The sequence below is a fragment of the Anastrepha ludens genome, chromosome 2 (genome assembly GCF_028408465.1).
Source record: "Anastrepha ludens isolate Willacy chromosome 2, idAnaLude1.1, whole genome shotgun sequence".
Taxonomy (NCBI): Eukaryota; Metazoa; Arthropoda; class Insecta; order Diptera; family Tephritidae; genus Anastrepha; species Anastrepha ludens.
The window spans coordinates 45,948,418-45,962,265 of NC_071498.1; the positions used below are offsets into that span (position 1 = coordinate 45,948,418).

At 33.1% G+C, this 13,848-nt stretch overlaps 1 protein-coding gene across 5 annotated transcripts in view; it reads right to left on the bottom strand.

Annotated features, from left to right (window-relative positions):
• LOC128870377 (protein mini spindles) overlaps positions 1-13,848 on the bottom strand; it is a 59,243-nt gene that overhangs the window by 11,391 nt on the left and 34,004 nt on the right. For 3 of the 5 annotated variants that reach the window (XM_054112995.1, XM_054113001.1, XM_054112992.1), the window contains exon 10: positions 13,177-13,260. The exons of the other annotated variants lie outside the window; for them this stretch is intronic. In XM_054112995.1, the coding sequence (XP_053968970.1) occupies positions 13,177-13,260 (84 nt within the window). The remainder of the gene's footprint in view (positions 1-13,176; positions 13,261-13,848) is intronic. 5 annotated transcript variants of the gene reach the window in all.

Sequence of the window (13,848 nt, forward strand, 5' to 3'; positions counted from 1 at the left end):
GAGAAAAGCGTAAAAGGAGAAAAATGCAATTCATCATTCATGTGAAATTTATTTCGAGAACAACTGAGTGCGCTAAACTATAGCAAATGCAATTTTTATTGGGTGTAATGCATTGGACGGACAAAAAAGAGCGGGAAATGGTGAAAAGACGCGCATTAGTTATGTATGAAAATGCATAAAATCCATATTTACATGTGAAAGTGTGGGTTAATGAATTGAAATGCATTTCAAATAATAGAATGTGACTTATATAACTCTATGATTTAAGTTTATAAAAACAAACAAAGATTAGCAAAAAAAAGTATATATATATTATTTGTGAATATTTTTGCATTATTTTAAAATATGAATTATAAGTATAACTATTTAAAGAAATTAATGACATTTTTACTCTGAATACTTGTGCAAAATCAATCATCCAATTTTATTTTTGAATAACCCTTTTACTAAACAAACAAACAAAATGTTTTTGAGTGATGGAAATCTTTATTTTGACCTTTACACGCTCCACTGCTTGTCTGTTTGTGTACCTCAGCTGTCCAATTCACAAGTATTGAATAGGTTCGAAGCACTTTCAAAGGGACTTCTCTACTTTATATATTTTATTTTTTATATGCTACTCATAATTACTTTTACTTATTCCTCTCTTATATATTATTACAAAACTTAGATTAAATTATTCAAATTATTGCTTTTATAAATTCTGCACCTACGTGTCGATCGCTTTAAAAAACTTGTATACGTAAATTATCGGCTGTAAATCGAAAGCAGCATAATGAGTACACGCAGGTCTGCATCCGAGTAAATTATAAATAGAAAATCCCTTTTAAAAGGCATTCAGGAGGCAATTTTTCGGGCCTTCCAGAAAATAAAGCCTTCAAAGGATGAAGGTTTAAAAGAGCTTGAGAAGGGTTATGTAAATTATCTGTTGGATACTTTTCTGCGGTAATCAGTAGAGTTTCCACATTATTAGTACATATAAAGTGTCTTTGTTATTTGGTTTGAGATTTCAGTTGTTAGATGTGATTTTTTTGTTTTTTGTTATGTTATGTTTAAGTTTTAAAAGATCGTTGAATTATTATTTACTTTTTTTATCTATGAAATAAAACCACATACAAAAGAATATCTGTGTTTATTCATTTAAAAAAATTACATTTTCCGTATGAATGTGGGGGCACCTATTTTACTGACCATTTGTGAAAGACTATTTTAATGTACAGTCTGATTAGTAGAAGCGTGACCGGCAAAAAAAAAACTTAAAGATCGGTTGTAAAAATTTGCATGCTTCTAAATAGGCGCATTCTCTTCGCAATACGCGTGGTGCAATTTGTTAGCCTTGTGAGTAATTTAGAAAGCGCACTTTGTTTTTACTGAATGAGCTCCGCGTATTGAAAACTATTGAAACGATTTGAAGCAGTTTTCCTTCGTACACATTAAAAGATTTGGCCGTTCACTTGTGTTTACCGAAAATTTATAATGAATAAAATTTAATAAAAAGCATCATTGTCGTCAACTACGAAGTTGTTTGGAAGAACCAGCCGAATTTGGTTTTTTACAAAAAGATAACGACTCCAAGCATCGGAGCCGAAGTATAGATTGTAAACAGCTAAATGTGAATGAAATATTGGATTGCCTTCACAGTCGCCTGATGCCAACTCTATTAAAAATATTTGGGTAATAGTTAAGCAAAAACTCAAAGTGAAACAAATATAGATGGCAAATTCGTCTGATTTGGAGTCGATTACCTCCACAATTTGCGCAGAAATTAACACAATTATGAGTCGAAGATATAAAGACATTATAGCTAATGATGGTGGTAGTACAATTTAATGAATTTATTGCGTATAGTAAATATAAATAGATATTCAAGGCACATACAATGCCATTTGTTAGAATCGAATAGCTCAAATGCCACCTTGGTCAAAAAAACCGGAACAACCGCCAGGTGTGAGTGATTCACATTCTTACCAAAATTGTATCGCCATTGCTTGACATTTGTAAAAGTTAAAATATCTTGGGTTAAACCACCTCTTAAAATGGGTTTGAATTTGAAACAACGAATTTGTATTAGATCTTGCGTTAGAAATGGATTCAATGGTGCGAAAATCGTACAAACATTAAGAAGCTGTGTCGGTAATGATACTCTACAGAAAACTGCCGTTTATGAGTGGCATGAACGATTCAGAAGATATCGTAAGTTCATCGAGGATGACAAACGTAGTGGCAAGGCACAAAAACTTATGAATACATCTATAAAGTGAAAGAAAAGTTGATCAATAACCACAAATTGACCATCAAAGATCTGACATAGGGTTTGAACATTGTTTATCGATCCATTTAGGACGTTGTAGTTAGATATTTGGGTTTGAGTCGTGTTGCTGCAAAGTTGGTAACCCATCGTGGCACAGTGCCCTCATTATCCGTGAATTTTTCACAAAGAAACGAATAACATCCAATAGTCATCGAATTCATCTTATATGGCTCCCTGCGACTTTTTCTTGTTTAATCGAGTCAAAAAACCACAAAGAGGAACGAGTTTTAACAGCCGAAAGGTAGTAATGGAAGGCAGCTCTGATGGCTATACTAAAAATAGAATTCCAGAAAAGTTTCAAACGCTGGCATAAGTGCGTTGGAGTTGATGGGGAGTACTTTGAAAGCGATAATATCACTTTTGAGGAATAAACATGCATTTTCAATTTTCTGAATATATTCCGGAAACTTGTTGATCAAGGTGGTAATTTCAAAGTTATGGCGATAACGCTTCTTTTAGACAGACTGTATCATACAGTGTCGGACAAAACATATTGGACTGATACTCATACCTATTAGTGAAGCTATTTCTTTTTACTCTTGCAAATATTATTTAAATAAGAAAAAATATCACAGAAATGAAAAGCAACCAGTTGTTATTTGAAAAAATAAAAAATATTTTCAAAGATAAGACCTATTACATCATAGCGAAAAAAGGCAAACATATACCTACAATATCCAGAGCGACACAAAATATTGGACTCGTCTCAGTTTATCGAAGTAGGCAACCAAAATTCCGTTATTTTTTTGCTACTGTACAAGCCATATCGTCCCCTTAGTATTAAAATAGCCTATACATTTTTTGATGTTTTGAGAAAATGAATTTCAAACTTTTTGTGGACAGTAGCTCTCACTCAAATCTCGTTATGTCTGTAAATATTTATTATTTTTTGACTGACGTTTTGACCCAATTTGTGGAACTAGAATTTGACAAAATTTTGACCACATATAAAACCGACGATGGAGAATCCAAAAATTCAAAACCAAAGCACATAGGCTATTGTTATACTAAGGGGACGATATGTACTAAGATATTTTTTTTTTATTGCGGTCAATGTGAGCGTTGGAATAAGAGTCAATAGTAGTTTCCTATTGAAAATTCTAGAATTCTGTACTTTTATTAAAAAAACGCGCGAATGGCGGGGAAAAACCATTCAGTTCAATTGAAAAAACTAATTATAAACGACTACAATCACGGTTTATCGCAAAAGGATATTTGTCAAAAGTTCGCAATGAAAAAATCAACAGTTAGTTTCATTATAAAAAAAATTCCGAGAAACTGCAAGTGTTGAAACTCTTCACCGTGGAGGACGACCAAAGGTACTACACAGCACGAAGACTCGAAAATATTGATAGAATTGAAGAAAGATCCAGAGAAGTCGGCAGCAAGTATAGTTAAAGAGCTGAACTTAAAGGTTAGCAGTCGAACTGTACAACGCAGAGCATGTGCAGGTGGACTGAACAGTTATAGAGCAGCAAAAAAACCATTTATTTCCACAAAAAATCGGTTAAAGCGGTTGAAATTAGCTCGAGAGCACATTAACTGGTCAGTGAAACGATGGAGAACTATACTTTTTTCTGATGAATCAAAATTCAACTTGAAATACTCAGACGGAATGAGAAGAGTTCGCCGGCCAAAATATTAACGTTTAGATCCTCGATACTGCAAAGGTACGGTTAAGCATGACGGAGGTGGTATTATGGTGTGGGATTGTTTTTCTGGACTTGGTGTTGGACGTCTCCATTTAATACATGGAATTATGGATAGGTTTGTATACCAAAATATACTAGAGAGCGTGATGCTTCCCCATGCTGAGTGGAATATGCCACTTTCGTGGTCGTTCCAATAAGATAACGACCCAAAGGACACCTCGAAGTTGGTAGCAAATTGGATCGCATCGGAAAAAATCAATGTGCATGAGTGGCCAGCACAATCTCCGGACCTCAATCCAATTGAGAACCTTCGGGAGATACTCAATAAGAGGATAGACAGGCAAGAAGTAAATGGGAACAAAAAGAGGCTATTTGAAGCTGCCAAACAAGTCTGGTTGGATATTCCACTCGACGTTATCAACAATCTAATAGCTTCCGTGCCAAAAAGATGTAGTGAAGTTATAAAAAATAATGGTTATGCTATAAAATACTAGTTAATTATTGTTATTCCAATATGTTTTGACGCTCTGAATATCGCTTATGTTTTGTTTTCTAAGCATATAATTTTATGAGTTTGTTGAGTTTTTTTATGCATTCAAGAAATAAATAGTTTGTCTTAAGTTCTGGGTATTTAATTTATATTTGAAATGACATTTAACGTTAGGAAATATAATTACATCGAAGTATGAATGAGTTCAATATGTTTTGTCCGGCACCTCATATGTACTCGTAAACTACTAGTAAAAAATTATTAAAAATATACAGTGGTGGCCTTATAATTAGAAACGATGTGCTAGAAAAATAAAATCACTGTGCATATTTTTGGAAGACGTGCACTGTGAATTATGAGCACCGTTATTCTTAGAATAGGCGATGAACATTGTAGTTAGAAAAACACGTTTATATTTGATGGTTGATTCCTTAAAAAATTCACATTGTGTCTCTGATTGTGTTTCTTGGCTGGCCACAAAATTAGAAACGCGCAGTTTTTTCATAAATTTTCTATATTTATTTTGGAGTTAGTGTTAAAGTAAGTATACTGAAAAAATCCATAGATTAGCTTTTCTAATTTTAGTTCATCTCAATTGTTAGAATGGGTAAGAAAAAGTCATGCTCCCCGAAATTGAGGGAGCTATTCAATGTCGGCTATCGCACAAAGGTTTGGCTGCTCCAAAAAATGGTATTCGGAGCAATTCATTTGTACAAAAAAAAACGAGGAACTTTGAAATCCCAGCCAGGAAGCCTAGACCTCGAAAAACAACTCCAGCGGATGATAAGCATTTTTGTACGACCAGCAAGAGCACCCTTTTATGTCTTCGCATGATATGAAAGCCGAAGTTGCAGAGCAATTAAACGTAGAAGTATCCGCACGGACGATAAGAAGGCGCTTACAAGAGGCGGGACTACGTGGGTGCATCGCACAAAAAAACGGCATGTGTCAAAAAAAATATTATGTAGCGGCTAGGATTTGCTAAGGAAATGCTCAAAAAAGATTCAAGATTCTGGAATAGAGTTCTCTGGAGTGACGAATCGAAATTCAATTTATTCCAATCTGATGGAAAAACATATGTGAGGCGTCCTCCAGGCAAAGCTTTGGACCCCAGGTATACTGTGAAAACAGTGAAACACGGTGGCGGATCTATTATGGTCTGGGGAGCATTTTCTTGGCGTGGCGTGGGCCCAATTGTGCGCATGGACGGAATCATGGACCAACATCAATATAAAAGCATTCTGGAAAATGTAATGGAACCATATTCCTTTGAGAACATGCCGGTTCACTACATTTCCCAGCATGACAATGATCCAAAGCACACTTCACGGTTAGTAAAGCGTTGGCTTTTGGATCAAAATATTGATGTTTTGGACTGGCGACCGCAAAGTACTGATCTCAACCCAATTGAGAACTTATGGGCAATTGTGAAACGAGATCTCAAGGACAAAAGTCTGAGAAATAATAATGAATTGTTTCAATTGGCTAGCGAAGCTGGGAGAGCATATCTGTTGAAAGATGGCAAAATTTAATATAAAGCTTGCCGAGAAGACTGCAAAATGTTATAAAAAATAAGGGTTATCCCACAAAATATTAAAATTATGCTAATTTTGTTGAACTTTTTGAAGATATTTTTAAGTTTTCCTTGTCGTTTCTAATTATTTGACCAAGATGAATTTGTGTTTAGTATTAAGTTTTTTTTTTTTTTTTTTAGGAATGTAGTAATGGTAAACATTTTTTATGTTAAACTGAAAGACTACTAGTTTTTGTATTATTTCTAATAAAAAAAAATGATGTGGCGAAATAAATTTTAAAATTGTATTAGTAAAATCAAATGCTGCTATCTCGTTTCTAATTATAAGGCCACCACTGTACCTATAATTTTGTATTTCGATCGAGACGATTTTTCTAACGGCTACACCTAGTATTTTAAAATTTCTTTTTGCTAGACTATTTAAGTGAGTTTCGGCACGAGTAGAAGCACAAAAACATTGTTATAAACTACAATAAACTAATTTACATAAAGGTTGAGTGCACATAATATAAGTATATGCAATACGTAATTGAATAATTGCATTTAATGATTTGCTCACACTAATTATTACGATTATTTACTTGCTTAATACGTAGCATAGAAATATTTCCAAACATCTTTTGAAATACATTTCAATTTTCCCTTTCAAATATTTATCAGTTTATTATTAGTTTTGTGTTCCAAGGTTTTATTGTTATGATTAGAATTTTCGAATTGATGTGTGGAGTGTTATTCAAGCAAGACAAGCGAGAACAGTATTGGCGCCAAAAGTCAAAAAACACAAGCGATCATCGACAGATCAACAAAAACTGAACACAAAAATTAGACTAATAGAGGAAAAAGCAATTTTAGCAGATAATGGCAGAGCAAAATAGCGAATAAAAAGTAAAACATACAAAAAACACAAATAAAAGCAATAAATAATAATAATTTTAATAGGTAATGAAATAGTTGGTAATGAAAAATGAAGGAGTCAAATTGCAATACAGCTACATATATAAAAATTAAAAAGCAAAATAAAATGCAGTGATAAAATCAATGTGGATGTTAAAAAATTAGAAATGGTAATGATTTTGTTAAATAAGCGGGCAGTTGCAGTGACAATATCTAAATCCGTGTGCAGAGCAGTTAGCTGTGACATTTAAAGTGGTTGATGTGCGCACCGAGGGAAAAACACCGAATTACAAAGAATTGGAAAGGAAACAGGTGAGATTTAATATTAAAAACAAAATTCCAAAATAAAAATAAAAAAGCAACATGAGAATGATAAGTAGCGGATAATTTTAACTTCTTCAAATGGGGTACTGAACAAAAAATGCTAAAAATCCTTACTGCCAAACGAAAGGAAGGAGAGACTCCAGAATAGGACCTTTAGACAGGTTAATCCTCCGTTGTGCGCCCGAGTCTGGTCAGACTGGCTTTTTCGACTTTGAACATGCATTTCTGTTCTTGCTAACGACTTCCAGACAGCTTCCTAAAATTTATTTTTCCATCGATTTACGGATATAACCTTTTAAAGAGGATTCTTGAACAGTACGAAAAAAGACCAGACCCGGGTAAAATGTTCAAAGTATATTTGTCGACAGTCGGTTCTACGTAACCGGAATGACCCGGATTTATATACGGCCAAGGACTGTCACTTCAATAGCATTCCTCGTATATGCACGGGGAATGTTATGCTGCTACAACAACAACAACCAGACCCGTGTGCTCAACCGAAGATTTAAAAAAATGTGTCCAACGGGTTAAGGAAATTTATATACTTATCGTTGATTAAGGGGTTAGGGGTAGTCAGAATTTTCAAAAAATCGATTTTTTTTTTTTGCATTTTCTTAAAGTATAATGTTTTAAAAATATTGTGTAAAAATTTGAAGTGAAACCGACAAATACTTTTCAAGTTATTCAACAATTAACAAAGGGCGCTCGGCCGCTCCGGAGCCGATAGCAAAACTTTAAATGCGTTTTTCTCAAAACTATGTTTTTCAAACTGGTGAACACTGTAACTTAAAAACCGCTACGTAGATTCCAATAAAATTGATACAGCTTTTGAAAAACATAAAAAACTTGTGCCTGATCGAAGGATTTTTTTTTTTCAAAAATTTCGATTTTTTTTTAACAATTAACTGTTGGTTTTTTTTTTCTAAAATCTGGAAAAAATTTTCTGAGGCCGCCATTTTGTTCATTTTGAAAAAAAAAAAAAAAAGCTTCGATCCGGCTCGAGATTATCTATCAATAAAAATAATTTTTCTCATCCGATTGGTTTTAGATGAATCTGCAAGGACTTGCGATGTTCACCGCAAGGGACTTCTGGAGAAACGGGCTTCACACAAACAGCGATAACTTTTGCAATTATTAATTTTTTTTTTGGAAATTTTGGTGAAGTCAAGTTAAAACATGATGTTTTTATGCTATGTTTTTATTTTTGTTAAATAAATTAATTAAGTAGCAAAAAAAAATTCGTGAAAATCATAATTTTTTCGGGCCTCTGACTACCCCTAACCCCTTAATCCAAAATTTTATTTTATTTCTAAGGCCTGAGGTTAAAAAGACGTTCAACTATTAGGGTCTACACAAAAAAACATTGCCGTTTTTAGAAAGTTTTGTGGCATATACTGTACTATTGTGCAGTCAAATATTTTTAACTAAAACTATTAAAACAGAGCCCTAAGTATTGTACGGTGATGTTATAGAAAGATTTCTGCAACAGTAGTTGCTTGTAGTACCTTTCAAATACTAAATGGCTTTCGCACATTATCTTTAGTTGATTCCGAAGCTGAATAAGAATTAGTGGACTATAGTTATTTTTTTTTTTTTCAATTTTTCCAAAAATAATGCACTACTTTAATATAATCATATTTCAAAACTAACAATATGTAGAGCCAAACAAGAAAATGCACCCGAGATGCATGGATAAGAATTGTGGAGGAAGTTAAGGCTCACAACGTGTTTTCTGACATTGAACTAAAAAAAATCATTAAAATGCTCTCATATATCTATACTATAAAGGTGAATGTCTGTACGTTGTCCGCGCATCACTACGAAACGACAACACCAAATGACGAAAAAATGTGTATATGTACATTCATATTTTCCCCCAATGAAGGTTATAGGCATGTTTTTATGATGGAACTCCCTTCCCACAGCCCCTAGGCCGCGCCACCACTCTCATTCGTCACTAATAATCTAAAAAATCTTAGTTTTTCCTATTTCCCACTATTTATAGCACACTCTAGACTTCATAATCCGCATAAGCTGTTCAACTATGACCCAAATGCAAAGTTCAAAAACGGTTTGAGATAGAAAATTAATAAAAATAATTTTGCTTGATATTTTTCTGATTGGTTGTTTTGATTTTATTCAACGAAGCATAGCAACGGATGCCGGGTATTGCAATATTATGGTTATTAATAAAAAATTATTTTCTATGAAATTATTGTTTGTAATTCTTTTATATAATATACATATCCTAAATCCCTCAAAACTACTCCTACGCGAGCGGGGCCGCGGGTTAAAGCTAGTTTTAACATAAGAATAAAATACTGCTGGATTCAACAGACCCTTTATGGTTTTTTGTATGTGCAGGATCTCCCACGATCGAGTTTCTTTTTCGCCGTTTTAGGTTCTTCTGACAGCTGCCGCAATTCGATGCTGTTGGTAGACCTCATGTAGAGATCTCTTCAGTTTCCCAAAACGAGCTCGATTTTGTTCAATAACCGCGTACAAATAATTAAAATTCACTATGAAAATGGTGAATCAGCGGTAACTATATTTCGCAAAACTGTAAATATTTTTAACAGATCCCAAATTAAAAAAAAATTTATCGAAAAATTTTGCGCCTTTTGGCTTGGTAGAAGATATAAAACAACAGCGCAGATTCGTTCTGGTCATTTAGTTGAAAATTAAGCCAAAGAAAACATTTAGCAAACATTAAAATTTGACCGTTCCCACGACACTTGGTTCTACGTTACCGGAACGACCCGAATTTACGTATATCCATTTAAGGACTGCCACTCCAACAGCATTTCACGTACATTCATAGGGAATGTTTATGCTACTACAACAACAGCAACAATCAAAGTTTGCCAATTGGATAGCGCCCATAGTAGTTGGGGCTATGCTACCAATGTATTTGGCCTGTTGTAATGGATTTTGATTATATGTGTTTCAAAAAAACCGTGGGGCATGTCAATCAATTATTTTCTAAACGGAATAATCGGGAAAAAAATTTCACGAAATTTGAGCAATTTGAGCGGCGTTCGGATTAAACGACTTCGAACTATTTTCTGATTAACCATGTCAAAGGCAGAGTTAATGTAAATGAATTAGAAAAATGGAAGTGTTGACATAATATTTGGCAGGAAATTGCCGAATTAGCGCCCCCTTTATGCTTGAATGCCACCGAAATTTAGAATCTACATCTGTAAGTGTGCACGCGGGAAATATTTAGAAAATTATTTATCATTCATAAATTGTTTGTTCTCTACTATATGAAACATATACGAGTACATACCTACATACGTAAATAAACAGACAACGAATTCTCGTTTGAAATAGGAGCTTAACTTGCATATAAAAAAGAAACTGGAACTTGAAAGACCCTGTACAAAAATGTATTTTTGATTTGATTTGGATTTTCTAAAAACCAAACATGATATTAAATCCAAAACCCAATTAATAATAATATGGGAGTTTTTATATTAAATGTGGTGGGTCTGCTATTAACAAAAATGGAATGGAAGTGGTACAAAAAATTGTTTATAACGGACTGATATTAAAAAAATATATTTTCAAAAACGCTATTTCATGTCCAAGCATAAAATAAAATAATAATGCACTCTAAACCCCCTTGGGTACAGATTTATATCGGCAAAAAATACTGTTTTATTTGCTGTGTTCGGTTTCATATTTATTTATTTGCTCAAATTTTGTGTGCATATTTATTTCTTTGCTCAATTCAGCAATAAAAAACACCTAAAATCATTTATTAGCAAAAAATAGTGAACTAAAACCAAACGTAAAATACGCTGGAGAAAAGACACACCTCAATTAGAAGTAATTTAATCTTGAAATAAATTCAATTTTAGCGTATCAGATTTAACGAGTACTTTTATGATTTAAGGAAAAACAAGCAATGCTTAGAACTCCACCAGAGCCGCGAAGTGGATGTTATGGTAAGGGGCGCCTTCCCTTGTTAAGGTGCGTTTTCGTATGTATAACATTAATGACTCTATTGGTATTCCATAAAAAAAAAATAAAATTTAAATCAAACAAATTTTCTATCCCCATGATGAAGAGATTAATCGAGGTATGCTCTTTAGTAGACCGTTATTCGGCTCTGAGATTGGACAGAATCAGCTGATGAGCTGACGTCGTTTGGGGTGGTTTTAACAAAATTTAGCTTGTGTTAGTGATATGAGAAAAAAATCAACCAATGACACTGCGTTGCCGTCTGAACAACCACTGATTGGACGGAGAGTGGGAATACATATGAAATTATCGTATAGACTTCGGCCGACAATAATATTGTGTTAGTGATATGCGAAAAGAATCAACACAGTCTTCACTTTTGTTGCTTCATTGCTATTGAACAACCATCGAATGGACGAGTGTGTGAATATGTGTGAAATGATCGTGTAGAATTCGGCTGCCGAATCTCCATGTGACGTGGCAGCCGAAGTTCCTCTCACAATTTTCTTGTTCACCATAGTTAAAGAGCAAACCTTTAGCATTCTTGCTCAATCACGGTTAAATTAAAATTAATTATTTTTAATACCCGAAAAGTAGCCAGAGATTTTATGTTTATTAACCTGTTAAGTGTATATAGCATGCGTCAATTTCAAAAGTTCATTTTTTAGTTAATGTCGTATACCTATGTGCGTCATGTCGAAAAAGGAAATTGCATTTGCTATGAAATTTAAAGTTAAGCAAAAAACGAAAATTTCCCTATTATTTTGACATTATAAAGTAAGCATGAACACTGAATTTCCTGATAATCGTTATCATAATCGTTCATCCAACGCGCACGGTGAATTCAATATTTGGCTGAAAACCGGTTTTGCATCGACAGTCCATCGCTTGAAATTAATTCAGCACAGTAAATCGAGCTGTCTAAGAAAAACGAATCGCTTAACAGGTTAATATATATTAAAACAATGTCAGCTATTCCCGTGTTACAAAAAAAATCTATATATAATATTATGATGGGCTCTATGAGCGAATATTTATTAGAATGCAAATCCAATTAAAATTAAACTGAATTCCAAAACTCAAACAAAGCAAGTGCTTGGAGAGTCGAAGTCGCAAAATATAGCTATGGATTAGCAATTTTAAGCAAAATTTTATTGTTAGTTGAATGAGCATTTTAACGCATTTTTTTTTAGTTCAAATTAGAAGCTGATAAATTAAAAGTGGATTTAAACCAACCATCCATATAATTCATCTTTCAAAACTTTTTTTTTAATTTAAAGGTCTTTTGAAAAATTTGCCCAAACAAACTAGTGACAAGGAGAGTATGCACTTTTTTATTTTTTGAAAAAGTAGAATAAGTTCTGAATAAGACGAAACAAACCAAACATAAAATAGTACGGTGGGTAAAGAGTGCATATTTGAATAAACTTTCTAAAAAATCTAAAATTTTGTAATAATTTTTTTTTTTTTTTTTAAACTTTGTTGGTAATTTTCAATGTCTTTTTTTATTTCTAGATATTGTCGAAAAATGATGGTAATTTTCAATTTTTTTTTTTATTTCTAGATATTGACAAAAAAATCAGGGAGCAAATGGATATGGAGAACTCGGCTAAATCAGCACGCGGGAAATTTTCACCTTCAAAAGTCGCTTAGTCCAATTTTAATAAATAAAAGCTTCACAAACAATTAATAGCCATAACAAGTTTTTCAATTACCGTTGCACACAAAGTAAATATTTTTATATACGGATTAAAAACATACACACCCAACATTTAAATACACACACAAACATACATATGTACATGGTTAGTGTGATGTGTGACTGTTAGTTTAATAAAATTCAGGTGAACACCAAATAGAAAAATTTTAAATTTTTAAAACTGGGTGTGTTACACATGTAATAATAAAAATGATAAGCTGCAACAAAAAATAAAAAGCAACTTAAAATAAAAATAGTTAAAAAGTAAATAATAAAAGTAGAAAATGTTAAAAAGGGAATTACGCTTGTCTTATGAGCGAAGAGGCGCGCTTGTCTTTTGATTCCGTACTGGCATTTGCTTCATTCGCATTCGATTGCAATTGCACACTAAGGAGGTGAAAATTAAAACATTATTCGTTTTTGAGTTTTTTCTTATTATTTTCTCAGTTATATTACGTTAGAGAGCAGCAGAGCAATAAAATGTGAATTCATTAAAAATTATAATATAAATGGAGAATAAATGGAGACTAGCAAAACGAGGAAGAAGAGCAGCAATACAATTATCAAGAAAAAATGTAAAATTTAGTAATCATTTTTTCTTTGTTGGTTTTGTTTTGGTTTAGTAGTAATACATATAAGCATTTAATATTCCAAAAACAATTATGTGTAAACGGTTAAGGAAAGTTAAGGAAATTTTAGTTGAAAAGTAAAATACAGGAAATTGCATTAACACACGATATGCCGCTAAGCCATTTGAGCCGTGACTAAAATACCAAGACGCTGTGAAGGCTGCACAAAATGCCTTATTAATTAAACGCAGTAGATACAAACCAATTAGCAGCCAACCAGAGTAATAATGACGACTTTACACAACCTTCACCACGCCCCAGTGTTATTTGCCACTGCGCAAATTACTTCTTTTTTTTTGTCACATAATATGCATCTCACTCTCTTCTTGCTGAGATTTCAACACAC